This window comes from Bufo bufo, chromosome 2, assembly GCF_905171765.1.
Source record: "Bufo bufo chromosome 2, aBufBuf1.1, whole genome shotgun sequence".
Taxonomy (NCBI): domain Eukaryota; kingdom Metazoa; phylum Chordata; class Amphibia; order Anura; family Bufonidae; genus Bufo; species Bufo bufo.
This window is the reverse complement of record NC_053390.1, coordinates 785,614,680-785,629,607: the sequence shown is the minus strand read 5'-3', so window position 1 is coordinate 785,629,607 and position 14,928 is coordinate 785,614,680. Positions and strand designations below refer to the sequence as shown.

Below are 14,928 nucleotides of genomic sequence, written 5' to 3'. Positions count from 1 at the left end.
CGTATCAACGGTTTTCTCTTATGCCTGATCAGTCAAAAAGACTGAACTGAAGACATCCTGAACGGATTGCTCTCCATTCTGAATGCATGGGGATATGCCTGATCAGTTCTTTTCCGGTATAGAACCCCTGTGACGGAACTCTATGCCGGAAAAGAAAAACGCTAATGTGAAAGTACAGTGTCTTCTTCTGGTCACTCATGCAGTCTGGCAGAGTCTCTCCTACTAAACACTGGTCACCATCTGCAGATGACTATGGGCTCGGACCGCTCCACTTTTATACAATTTCTAACAGAACTAAAACCTTCTAGTTGGCGGGGTGAAGCTGGAGAAGAACTTATTTTAAGCCTCAGTACAAGCCAATGGAAATGAGCAGTTTTGAGATGTACGCAGCAATCGAGACAGCACTGAACCAGACAGTCAAAAGGTCACTGTCTGGTCTTTTCCCTCCAAAACCCAGTTCAACAAGATGAAATCATGTATGTGTAAACAATTGTCATAAGTCACAGTGCAAGTTAACCCTTCAAACTGCAATAAAGTAGGGAGTCGATGGCTTTGTATAGTAGCAATAGGGACAAATGTCCATACTCCAGAGAAGATCTGTCATGTCTTTATGTAATCATAAAATGGCTTCTTTCTCAATACAGTTACTCGCAAAGGACCCCAAACAGCGGCTTGGCTGCAAAGGCGATGGAGCTGCAGGTGTCAAACAGCACACGATATTCAGGAACGTCAACTTCAAACGTCTGGAAGCCAATATGCTGGAGCCTCCATTCGTTCCTGATGTAAGCTTTTTTTTTTTATAAAGAGACTCAAAATTTCTACCTATTTTATTTTTAACTGAAACACATCATACAAGATCAATTCCCAGTGATTTCTATTTTCCAATCTTCTCCACCCCAAGCAGAGAAACAAGTTCAGCGCTCGGGGACTCATTATAATATCAATGTAGGGATTCGATTTTGGTCATGAAGGGTTGAAGAATTATCCCTGGCACTAGACACCCCTAAACTGGTCTCGCCTAATTCTTCTAATATGACCCAATTCTACATTCCCCATAGACTCGAGCATACTGCACCTCCTCATAGATTCTGCCCTGACTTTCCTATTCTATACCCAAAAGTGTCAGCTTCCTTTTCCAATCTCCTGTGGACCTGTCCCACAATCCATGGGTACTAGATGCATGTTCTCAAGGTTCTTAATGACCATATAGAAGTATCCGTTCCCAATGATCCCAAGCTTTGCCTGTATCTAATGTTATCTGATGAGTATCCCTCTCATGCAGAAAGACCTTTCATATATGAAGACTAGGGATGAGCAAACTTGTGTTTTCAAGTTCGGCGTACAAGGTTCGGGTTATCTAAGAATTCCGTTATGGATTCCGCTACCACGGACCGTGACTTAGCGGAATCCATAACGGAAGTCTTAGATATCCCGAACCTTGTACACCGAACTTGAAAACAGAAGTTCGCTCAACACTAGTGAAGACCTTATCCAGGAGTGCAAGTCCATAACTCGAATGAGGCACCATGCTTATTGGGCTGGATGTAGGCAGTGAATTTCTCATTAAACTTTATGAAATGGGTTTATAAGGAATAAAGAAAGTAAATTTCACAAAGTATGAGACGAATGGATCAATTCCACCACTACCATCGCCTGCAATCACATAGACGTCCCACTATCCTTTCCTTAAAGGGGTTCTCTGGGAATTGAGAAAATGAATATACTTATATTACTTTAATATAAATGGGATGTGGCTGATAAGCAGCAGCTCTTGTATGCAGTCTCCATTACCACAGTCTGTCCTGTCCGTCCTCTCTGTACTTCATGTCTCCTCATGGACTCCATTCCTACAGAGATTTAGCTGAAGATCTTATCATCTGTATTCAGGATCAGAATCCCTAACAAGCAGCGCAGAGAGGAGGATGAGGCAGCTCTTTATCTCAGTGTAGTGAATTAACTTGTCCTCCTGTGTGATTAGGACCAGTTATGTGGCTACTAATAGGACGGCGGCCATTTTATTTCCCCTGATAATTGCTCCCCAGGCAAAACAAGCCATTATAACTAATGAAAGGTATTTGGGAATATATTTGTAATAAAGTAACATTTAAGTACTTTCATTTTCTTAAATCCTGGAGAACTCATTTCGTTCTTCGGATCCGTCATGGGAACCGAGAAAAAAAATAAAACGAATAGAAGCCAAAGATATGTCCAACATGACGGACACCCATGGTATCCAGTTGGACTCCTCACACAATAACAGGATCCGTCAGGTTCTTTTGATGGTGTCTATCATTCTACCAGACAAAATAGCCCAGCATACTGCGCAAAGGCTGAAATTTTTTGACGTAATCTGACGGATCCTGCAGCGCAGATGTGAACGAAACATTATCAGTTTTCAGCATTCATATTCATTGTCCTTTCCTATGAACTGTACATGCTGACTTTCTTAATTTCTTACTGGTATCCTGTTTTCTTTGTCAGTTATAAAATCATTAATAAATTTGCTTATTAAAAAAAAAAAAAAAACACAGGGATTCTCCCCTTTAGTTGTACTATGAATCTCCCCAGTAAGCAATGCTGAAACTATGTTAAAGGGGTTTTCTGGGACTTTAATAAAAATAACCTATCCTTATGATGTCATCAATCTGAGACTGAAGGGGGTCCAACTCCTGGTATCCCCACCGATCATCCTCTTCCTAGGCCTGGGACATCACATTTATAGGTCACATGGCCTTTCTGCGGCTAAGTCCCATTGAAGTGAATGGGTTGGCCCTGCAATACCAAGCACAGCCACTGTACAATGTACGGCACTGTGCTTTGCATACCATGGAGATGCTGATTGATCAGTGGGATTCAGACCCCCACTGATCAGCTATTGATAATCTATCTTGAGGAGAGGTCATGAGTATTTAACCAATGGAACCCCCCTTTAACCACCCCAGCCCCCAGTGCTTAAACACCCTGAAAGACCAGGCCACTTTTTACACTTCTGACCTACACTACTTTCACCGTTTATTGCTCGGTCATGCAACTTACCACCCAAATGAATTTTACCTCCTTTTCTTCTCACTAATAGAGCTTTCATTTGGTGGTATTTCATTGCTGCTGACATTTTTACTTTTTTTGTTATTAATCGAAATTTAACGATTTTTTTGCAAAAAAATGACATTTTTCACTTTCAGTTGTAAAATTTTGCAAAAAAAACGACATCCATATATAAATTTTGCTCTAAATTTATTGTTCTACATGTCTTTGATAAAAAAAAAATGTTTGGGTAAAAAAAAAATGGTTTGGGTAAAAGTTATAGCGTTTACAAACTATGGTACAAAAATGTGAATTTCCGCTTTTTGAAGCAGCTCTGACTTTCTGAGCACCTGTCATGTTTCCTGAGGTTCTACAATGGCCAGACAGTACAAACACCCCACAAATGACCCCATTTCGGAAAGTAGACACCCTAAATATCTTGGTCAAATGCCAACTTTGTATAAAAAAATGGGAAAAGTTGTCTTTTGCCAAGATATTTCTCTCACCCAGCATGGGTATATGTAAAATGACACCCCAAAACACATTCCCCAACTTCTCCTGAGTACGGAGATACCAGATGTGTGACACTTTTTTGCAGCCTAGGTGGGCAAAGGGGCCCATATTCCAAAGAGCACCTTTCGGATTTCACAGATCATTTTTTACAGAATTTGATTTCAAACTCCTTACCACACATTTGGGCCCCTAGAATGCCAGGGCAGTATAACTACCCCACAAGTGACCCCATTTTGGAAAGAAGAGACCCCAAGGTATTCGCTGATGGGCATAGTGAGTTCATGGAAGTTTTTATTTTTTGTCACAAGTTAGTGGAATATGAGACTTTGTATGAAAAAAAAAAAAAAAATCAGCATTTTCCACTAACTTGTGACAAAAAATAAAAAATTCTAGGAACTCGCCATGCCCCTCACGAAATACCTTGGGGTGTCTTCTTTCCAAAATGGGGTCACTTGTGGGGTAGTTATACTGCCCTGGCATTTTCCAGGGGCCCTAATGTGTGGTAAGTAGGTAAATGACCTGTGAAATCCTAAAGGTGCTCTTTGGAATATGGGCCCCTTTGCCCACCTAGGCTGCAAAAAAGTGTCACACATCTGGTATCGCCGTATTCAGGAGAAGTTGGGGAATGTGTTTTGGGGTGTCATTTTACATATACCCTTGCTGGGTGAGAGAAATATCTTGACAAAAGACAACTTTTCCCATTTTTTTATACAAAGTTGGCATTTGACCAAGATATTTCTCTCACCCAGCATGGGTATATGTAAAATGACACCCCAAAACACATTCCCCAACTTCTCCTGAGTACGGCGATACCAGATGTGTGACACTTTTTTGCAGCCTAGATGCGCAAAGGGGCCCAAATTCCTTTTAGGAGGGCATTTTTAGACATTTGGATACCAGACTTCTTCTCACGCTTTGGGGCCCCTAGAATGCCAGGGCAGTATAAATACCCCACATGTGACCCCATTTTGGAAAGAAGACACCCCAAGGTATTCAATGAGGGGCATGGCGAGTTCATCAAAATTTTTTTTTTTTGGCACAAGTTAGCGGAAATTGATATTTTTAATTTTTTTCTCACAAAGTCTCCCGTTCCGCTAACTTGGGACAAAAATTTCAATCTTTCATGGACTCAATATGCCCCTCACGGAATACCTGGGGGTGTCTTCTTTCCGAAATGGGGTCACATGTGGGGTATTTATACTGCCCTGGCATTCTAGGGGCCCTAAAGCGTGAGAAGAAGTCTGGAATATAAATGTCTAAAAAATTTTACGCATTTGGATTCCGTGAGGGGTATGGGGAGTTCATGTGAGATTTTATTTTTTGACACAAGTTAGTGGAATATGAGACTTTGTAAAAAAAATAATAATAATTCCGCTAACTTGGGCCAAAAAAATGTCTGAATGGAGCCTTACAGAGGGGTGATCAATGACAGGGGGGTGATCAATGACAGGGGGGGTGATCAATGACAGGGGGGGTGATCAATGACAGGGGGGTGATCAGGGAGTCTATATGGGGTGATCACCACAGTCATTGATCATGCCCCTGTAAGGCTTCATTCAGACGTCCGGATGCGTTTTGCGGATCCGATCCATCTATCAGTGGATCCGTAAAAATCATGCGGACGTCTGAATGGAGCTTTACAGGGGGGTAATCAATGACAGGGGGGTAATCAATGACAGGGGGGTGATCAGGGAGTCTATATAGGGTGATCACCACAGTCATTGATCACGCCCCTGTAAGGCTTCATTCAGACGTCCGGATGCGTTTTGCGGATCCGATCCATCTATCAGTGGATCCGTAAAAATCATGCGGACATCTGAATGGAGCTTTACAGGGGTGTGATCAATGACAGGGGTGTAATCAATGACAGGGGGGTGATCAGGGAGTCTATATGGGGTGATAACCACAGTCATTGATCACGCCCCTGTAAGGCTTCATTCAGACGTCCGGATGCGTTTTGCGGATCCGATCCATCTATCAGTGGATCCGTAAAAATCATGCGGACGTCTGAATGGAGCTTTACAGGGGGGTGATCAATGACAGGGGGGTGATCAATGACAGGGGGGAAATCAATGACAGGGGGGTGATCAGGGAGTCTATATGGGGTGATCAGGGGCTAATAAGGGGTTAATAAGTGACGGGGGGGGGGGGGGGGTGTAGTGTAGTGTAGTGGTGCTTGGTGCTACTTTACTGAGCTACCTGTGTCCTCTGGTGGTCGATCCAAACAAAGGGGACCACCAGAGGACCAGGTAGCAGGTATATTAGACGCTGTTATCAAAACAGCGTCTAATATACCTGTTAGGGGTTAAAAAAAACACATCTCCAGCCTGCCAGCGAACGATCGCCGCTGGCAGGCTGGAGATCAACTCTCTTACCTTCCGTTCCTGTGAGCGCGCGCTCGCAGGAAATCTCGCGTCTCGCGAGATGACGCGTATATGCGTCCAGGCGGAATGAATCAACCACCTCCAGGACGCGTCTGTGCGTACAGCGGTCCGGAGGTGGTTAAAGTGCATCTGTCAGCAGATTTGTACTTATGAAAATGGCTGACCTGTTACATGTGCACTTGGCAGCTGAAGACAACTGTGTTGGTCCCATGTTCATATGTGTCCTGATTGTTGAGTAAAATTAAGTTTTAACATATGCAAATGAGCCTCTAGGAGCAACGGGGGCGTTGCCATTACTCCTAGAGGCTCTGCTCTCTCTGCAACTGCTGCGCCCTCTCCATTTTGATTGACAGGGCCAGGTAATGAAAACATGATCACACCTGGCCCTGACTTCTCCTAAAGTCAATCAAATGGCAGAGGGCGCAGCAGTTGCAGAGAGAGCTGAGACTCTAGGAGTAATGGCAACGCCCCCGTTGCTCCTAGAGGCTCATTTGCATATATTAAAACACAATTTTTCTTAAGAATGCGGGCACATATGAACATGGGACCAACACAGATGTCTTCAGCTGCCAAGTGCACATGTAACAGGTCAGCCAGTGTCATAGGTACAAAACTGCTGACAGATGCCCTTTAAATTTGTGTATATATACACATACACAGTATATACACCCACACACCCTGCTCTCTCTCCTGCAGCCGCGTGCTGTGTATTGTAAGGACGTGCTGGACATCGAGCAGTTCTCCACCGTGAAGGGAGTGAACCTGGACACCACAGATGATGACTTTTACTCTAAATTTGTGACGGGCAGCGTCTCCATTCCATGGCAGCAAGAGGTAAGCCCTCGCTTGGCTCTGTGTCTAGGGCAGCGCCTTCACCCGCAGGGGACTCGTGATGTTATTCAGCACCTTGAATTAGCAATTGAATTTCCTCCTTCTTGCAGATGATTGAAACAGAGTGCTTTAAAGACATCAATGTGTATGAGACAGACGGCTGCTTGTCGCCAGACCTGGATGTGAGCAAACAGAACATTAGACCAAAGAGAAGCTTCTTCCATCGATTGTTCAGAAGAGGGGTGAGACACCTTCTGCGCAGTGAGACTCCTCCACTGCCCTGCTTACCTTCCTCTGACTGCAAACCCACCTCTAATCCCCAGTATACTTTTTCTCACCACTCTTAGGATCTCTGCTTGCTGCAAGTAAATGGATTCTTGTTTACATGCAGAGGTTAAACTCCTGTACTAATAACGTCCAACAGATGCACAGCTTGTTGTAGAGTATCATAGCCGGCAAGTAGACACACGATGAGGGCACATTAGACCTTAGGCCTCTTTCACACGGGCGAGTATTCCGCGCGGATGCGATGCGTGAGTTGAACGCATTGCACCCGCACTGAATCCTGACCCATTCATTTCTATGGGGCTGTGCACATGAGCGGTGATTTTCACGCATCACTTGTGCGTTGCGTGAAAATCGCAGCATGCTCCCCTTTGTGCGTTTTTCACGTAACGCAGGCCCCATAGAAATGAATGGGGTTGCATGAAAATCGCAAGCATCCGCAAGCAAGTGCGGATGCGGTGCGATTTTCACGCAAGGTTGCTAGTAGACTATCGGGATGGGGACCCGATCATTATTATTTTCCCTTATAACATGGTTATAAGGGAAAATAATAGCATTCTGAATACAGAATGCATAGTACAATAGCGCTGGAGGGGTTAAAAAAAAATTAAAAATTAAACTCACCTTAATCCACTTGCTCGCGCAGCCGGCATCTCCTTCTGTCTTCTTTTTTGCTGTATGCAGGAAAAGGACCTGTGGTGACGTCACTCCGGTCATCACATGGTCCGTCACATGATCTTTTACCATGGTGATGGCTCATGTGATGACCGGAGTGACGTCACCACAGGTCCTGTTCCTGCACACCGCAAAAAAGAAGACAGAAGAGATGCCGGCTACGCGAGCAAGTGGATTAAGGTGAGTTTAATTATTTTTTATTTGTTTTTAACCCCTCCAGCCCTATTGTACTATGCAGTCTGTATTCAGAATGCTATTATTTTCCCTTATAACCATGTTATAAGGGAAAATAATACAATCTACAGAACACCGATCCCAAACCCGAACTTCTGTGAAGAAGTTCGGGTTTGGGTACCAAACATGCGCGTTTTTTCTCACGCGAGTGCAAAACGCATTACAATGTTTTGCACTCGCGCGGAAAATTTGTGCATGTTCCCGCAACGCACCCGCACCTTTTCCCGCAACGGCCGTGTGAAAGAGGCCTTACAGTCTAACGAGGCAGTGGCCCACTGTGTCTTAAAGGAGTTTTCCAGTCCTCAGGATAGGCCGTCAGTATCTGATCGGAGTGGGTCCAGCACCTTGCTGATCATCGGCATTTCCAGGGGAAATGCTGCCGTAAATCGACAGCATTTCAGTCACGTATGGACATGGATACCCTCGAAGTCATTTATTAAGGGACATCCAACTATTTTACGCTACTTTCACACTTGCGTTGTTTTATCCGGTATTGAGATCCGGCAGAGAATTTCAATACCGGAAAAAAACGTTTTCGTTTTGTCCTCATGTATTCTGAATGGAAAGAGATCCGTTCAGGATACATCAGGATGTCTTCCGCTCCATCGGCATTCCGTTTTGTGACCGGACGCAAAACTGCTGCGAGCTAGGGTTTCGTGTCCGGTCATAAAAACAAAAAAATACGGATCCGGCACTGAAAACAATGTAAATCAATGGTGACGGATCCATTTTTTATGGAGCCTAAAAAACCGGATCCGTCACCCACTCACTCTCAATGTATCCTTTTTTTTTTTCGTTTTGATTTCACAGAACCGCATTGTAATAGAACGGATGCTTCCTCATTTGCAAAATCCAAATAGATCGGTTAAGGCTACTTTCACACTAGCGTTCGGAGCGGATCCGTCTGATGTTTCATCAGACGGATCCGCTCCGATAATGCAGGCGTTCGCATCCGTTCAGAACGGATGCGTCTGCATTAAAACTTAGAAAATTTTCTAAGTGTGAAAGTTGTCTGAGCGGATCCGTTCAGACTTTACATTGTAAGTCAATGGGGAACGGATCCGCTTGAAGATTGAGCCATATTGTGTCATCTTCAAGCGGATCTGTCCCCATTGACTTACATTGTAAGTCTGGACGGATCCGCTCGCCTCCGCACGGCCAGGCGGACACCCGAACGCTGCAAGCAGCGTTCAGGTGTCCGCTCACTGAGCGGAGCGGAGGCTGAGCGCTGACAGGCGGATGCATTCTCAGTGGATCCGCCTCCACTGAGAATTCATTGGGGCCAGACGGATGCGTTCGGGGCCGCTCGTGAGCCCCTTCAAACGGTGCGCACGAGCGGACACCCGAACTCTAGTGTGAAAGTAGCCTTAATTCTGGTATTGAGATCCTCTGCTGGATCTCAATACCGGAATTAACAACGCAAGTGTGAAAGTAGCCGTAGTCGCAAAAATAGTCGCAACTGCCTTTTAGTCACGCGGCTGGTTTTACACTATGTTCGACAGTTGGGCGGGACAGAGGTGTGTCGAAGGCAAATTTACGAACGTATATTCCAGGTGGAAATGTTGGCGAAAAACCACTCCAACCAGGGGCTGGAGTCGTTTTTCTCTCTAGGCGCACGGACTGCCATAGATTCTCCTCATTTATGACGAGGTGCAGAAGGAAAATCGAAGACTGGCGTAAAAAGCAGCTCTTCGGTACTACCCATACTACTAGCTGGGCTTGTCTGTGGAGATTACATTGCTGTGTGCTTGACCTCATGCAACTCTTCGCAATGGATGCTGCGCCCGACCTCAACCATTAGGGAATGGAGGCCACAAGGTTTTGTATCTTGAAAACTAGGGAATTAATGTGCAATTTACAACAATTATACAGAATGGGTTCATTGATATAAAAGTGGAAATATTGTTTTGTGAATTTAGTTTATTTTCCTCTAATAAAACATTTTCACTCAGGTCTATTAGGGGTTATCCCACAAATTGAAAACAGATTTTTTTTACTCACATATCTGGAGGATTTTCTTCCTTTTTGTGGGTGGGCAGCAGCTCATCATCCAATAGTGATGAGCGAAGCGCGCTTCAGATGCTACATGCAAAGTCGCTTCGCTCAAAGCTTCAGATTAAGGCTACATGCACACGAACGTTGTTTGTTTCCGTGTCCATTCCGTGGTTTTTTTTTGCGGCTAGGATGCGGACCCATTCATTTCAATGTGCTGTCCGCATCAGTATGTCCATTCCGTAGCCCCGCAAAAAAAAAAATAGAACATGTCCTATTCTTGTCCGTTTTAGGCATTGTTACAATGTTTTTGCAAAAAAAAAACAGATAGCATACGGATATCGTCCATTTTTTTTTGTGGCTCCACAATTTGCGGACTGCAAAACACATACGGTCGTGTGCATGTAGCCTAATGCTGTACGGTGATCCATCTCCGTACAGTATTAGGGCTTATTCACACGGCCGTAGTGCTCCCGTGGCCGTATTGCGGTCCACAATACACGGGGCACCATCTGTGTGCATTCTGCATCACGGATGCGGACCCATTTACTTGAATGTGTCCGCAAATCCGGAGATACGGAACCCCACGAAAGTACTACAGAGTGCTTCCGTGGGGTTCCGTTCCGTGCTTCCGTTGTGCAAAAAAATAGAACTTGTTCTATCTTTTTGCGGAACGGACGGATCGCGGACCCCATTCAAGTGAATGGGTCCGCGATCCGCATGCGGCTGCCCCGCGGTCAGTGCACGTGCATTGCGGACCACACGGGCAGCACACGGTCGCGTGAATGAGCCCTTAGAATGTACAGCCTCCAATGAGGCAAAGTCAGTTACTCACGCAAGTCGCGCAAGACTTTTTTGAATAACTTTGCTACTTGCTTTTTAAAGTGGAAAGCCAACTTGGAACCGAACTCAGCCTCGGCTCTGAGGTACCAGTTGGAACCAAAGCCGAGTTTTAGAGTGGTTTTCCCACTTTAAAAAACAACTAAATCATGAGCGGCTTCGCGAATAACTAACTTCGGCTCATTGGCGCCCATACATTTTAATGCTGTATGGAGACGGATCTCTGTACAGTATTAATCCGAAGTTTTGAGCGAAGCGACTTTGGATGTAGCATCCGAAGCTCGCTTCGCTCATCACTATCATCAAGCACCTGCATCTCCCAGGATCAGGGGCGGATTGGCCATAGACCTTACAGGGAAACTTCTCGGTGGGCCGATGCCCAAGGAACCGGCCAGTGGAAGTTTTTGGGGACATATTTTGTGATGGACTGTGGTATTTGGCTCTGTTGGGGGTGGTATAATGTGCCGCAATATGGTATTACTGTCCCCGCCTACTTGTTTGGCCCTGCCTTCCATCAATTTGGACCCGAATACAAAATGGGGCCACTTTTAGTGTTTTTTCCAGGGCCACTTTAAGTTCCCAGTCCGCGCGGCCCAGCATCGATTGCAATTACCGTAGCTCTTGTTAACCCCTTCCTCCCCTGCATAGAAAATAGCAATACCCAATTCAAATCTTCAACCTCAATCAGATTCAAGTTATCCTCCATTATCAAACATTGTGGCCGCCTAGCGGGAATTTGACTTTTTGTATGAAACGATGACTCTAACGCTGCTTCCGTTTTCCCCTCCTAGGTCTGCTTTAAATCCTCCTACAGTGATGACGATGAAGAGGCCTCCAGACCATGAACCACTGTCCAATAGCCAAAAAAAATCAAATCCTAGAGCGTTAAAACTGCAAATATTTTATTGTATCTATGAACTGTAAAGGTGTATTATAAATTAAACAAAGAATTCTGTATGAGTTTACAGATTTTGTACATTTCTACTTGAATTCTGTTAAGATGTATATTTTCACAACGTGTATTGTACAAAAAAAAAGGCCATATTCGTACCACTCCGATGCATATAGTGTGTTTGCGTGTGCATATGTATATTAATGATACATATATAATATGCCAATATATGCACACCATGTTATCTTGAATGACTGAAAGTATTTAATTCCGCAGTCTGTGTTAGCGGCATTAACTGCATACAGTGCGACAGGGCCCCCACCCCATACATAGGCAGACACAGTGAATAAGGGCCACATACTAAGCTCCGCCTCTCAGGGCGAGGGGGTGGACAGCAGCACTGCAAGGACTTGTCTATACTGTTTGTATGGTTCTGAGCTATATTTGTGGATTAAAGGAGAACTTTCCATTTTTGTTTTATTTATGTTTTTATTGTTGTTCGTGTTGCAGAACGATGCATTTCATTAACTTTTTTGCTGCCAGTCATTTAATGCCATTTATTTTTATTTTCTTTCTGTTTGTCGTCCATTTTTTAAAATTAAAGGCAGGGGCGTAATGAGTAACCATGGGACACCTAGAGCAAAACTTGGAATGGGGCCCCAGTCTACCATGACTACTTTCAGAAACATGTTCAGAAAGGCCTATGATTGGTCTCCCTAATGCACAAGGCACACAGTGATGTCATAGTACAGGGATAATGTACACAGTGATGTCATAGTACAGGGATAATGTACACAGTGATGTCACAGTAGAGGGATAATGCGCACAGTGATGTCATAGTACAGGGATAATGCACACAGTGATGTCACAGTACAGGGATAATGCATTTAGTGATGTAACAGTACAAGGATAATGCACACAGGAATGTAACGGTAGAGGAATAATGTACACAGGAATGTCACAGTAGAGGAATAATGTACACAGTGATGACACAGCACAGGGATAATGTACACAGTGATGACACAGTACAGGTATAATGTACACTGTGATGTCACAGTACAGGGATAATGTACACAGTGATGTTAGAGTGGAGGGATAATGCATTTAGTGATGTAACAGTACAAGGATAATGCACACAGGAATGTCACAGTAGAGGGATAATGTACACAGTGAGGACACAGCACAGGGATAATGTACACAGTGATGTCACAGTACAGAGATAATGTACACAGTGATGTCACAGTACAGAGATAATGTACACAGTACAGGATAATGTACACAGTGATGTCACAGTACAGAGATAATGTACACAGTGATGTCACAGTACAGAGATAATGTACACAGTACAGGATAATGTACACAGTGATGTCACAGTACAGAGATAATGTACACAGTGATGTCACAGTACAGGGATAATGTATACAGTGAAGTCACAGTACAGGGATAATATACACAGTGATGTCACAGAACAGGGATAATGCACACAGTGATGTCACAGTACAGAGATAATAAACACAGTGATGACACAGTAGAGGGATAATGTACACAGTGATGACACAGTACAGGGATAATGTACACAGTGATGTAATAGTAGTGGAAAAATGTTCAGTGATGTCACAGTACAGAGATAATATAGACAATGATGTCACAGTACAGGGATAATGTACACAGTGATGTAACAGTACAGGGATAATGTACACAGTGATGTCACAGTACAGAGATAATAAACACAGTGATGACACAGTGCAGGATAATGCACACAGTGATGTCACAGTACAGGGGTGATGTCACAGTGATGACACAGTACAGGATAATGAACACAGTGATGTCACAGTACAGGGATAATGTACACAGTGATGACACAGTAGAGGGATAATGTACACAGTGAAGTCACAGTACAGGGATAATAAACACAGTGATGTCACAGTACAGGGATAATGTACACAGTGATGTCACAGTACAAGGATAATGTACACAGTGATGTCACAGTACAGGGATAATGTACACAGTGATGACACAGTAGAGGGATAATGTACACAGTGATGTCACAGTACAGGGATAATGTACACAGTGATGACACAGTAGAGGGATAATGCACACAGTGATGTCACAGTACAGGGATAATGTACACAGTGATGTCACAGTACAGGGATAATGTACACAGTGATGACACAGTAGAGGGATAATGTACACAGTGATGTCACAGTACAGGGATAATGTACACAGTGATGACACAGTAGAGGGATAATGTACACAGTGATGTCACAGTACAGGGATAATGTACACAGTGATGACACAGTAGAGGGATAATGTACACAGTGATGTCACAGTACAGGGATAATAAACAGTGATGACAGTACAGGGATAATATACACAGTGATGTCACAGTACAGGGATAATGTACACAGTGATGTCACAGTACAGGGATAATGTACACAGTGATGTCACAGTACAGGGATAATGTACACAGTGATGTAATAGTAGTGGAAAAATGTTCAGTGATGTCACAGTACAGGGATAGTGCAGACAGTGATGTCACAGTACAGAGATAATATAAACAATGATGTCACAGTACAGAGATAATATAGACAATGTTGTCACAATACAGTGATGTTGTAACGCTGGATGTGATGATAATGTCTGTAAAGCGCTATGGAATATGTCAGCACTATATAAGTAAATAAACAGCCGTTCCATACATTGAGGATCACAATTTGCAGTCCTCAATTCACGGGCAACATCTGTGCGGCTGCCGCAGACGGATCCAGACCCATTCAACTTGAATGGGTCCGTGATTCGTCCGCACCACAAAAAAATAAACATTTTTTTTTTTTAGGTGCAGGGGCACAGACAGAAACCCTGCGAAAGTAGTCTGTAGTAGTTCCGTGCCTCCGTTCCACACCGCACCTTCCAGGTTACGGACCCATTCAATTGCTGCATGCGGGCCTCAATACAGTCCCAACTCGCCCTAATGCATATCTAATGTCACAGTACAGTAATAACGTAGTGATGTCACAGCACAAGAATATCGCAAAAAATAATGTCACCCAGAAGGTGACATTTTTTACAAGCAGAAGGAGTAGCCATAGTAGAACTTAGAATGCGGTCCGATTACACTTTCCACTGCACTTTATATACATTTTATCATAAACTACGCCTTATGTCTGAGTGGAAACCGGCCCCCTTGGTTGATGGGACCCACAGCAACTTCCATGCCTGCTACCCTGGTACTTACGCCAATGGTTGAAGGGGTTAATC

General features: G+C 44.0%; 1 protein-coding gene across 2 annotated transcripts in view; it reads left to right on the top strand.

The window, feature by feature from the left end:
- Positions 1-12,151, top strand: part of GRK4 (G protein-coupled receptor kinase 4) — a 191,639-nt gene extending 179,488 nt beyond the window's left edge. For both annotated transcript variants that reach the window (XM_040419179.1, XM_040419178.1), the window contains exons 13-16: positions 645-782; positions 6,618-6,755; positions 6,863-6,994; positions 11,570-12,151. In XM_040419179.1, the coding sequence (XP_040275113.1) occupies positions 645-782; positions 6,618-6,755; positions 6,863-6,994; positions 11,570-11,623 (462 nt within the window). In that variant the 3' untranslated portion in view covers positions 11,624-12,151. The remainder of the gene's footprint in view (positions 1-644; positions 783-6,617; positions 6,756-6,862; positions 6,995-11,569) is intronic.
- Positions 12,152-14,928: the final 2,777 nt, after the last annotated feature.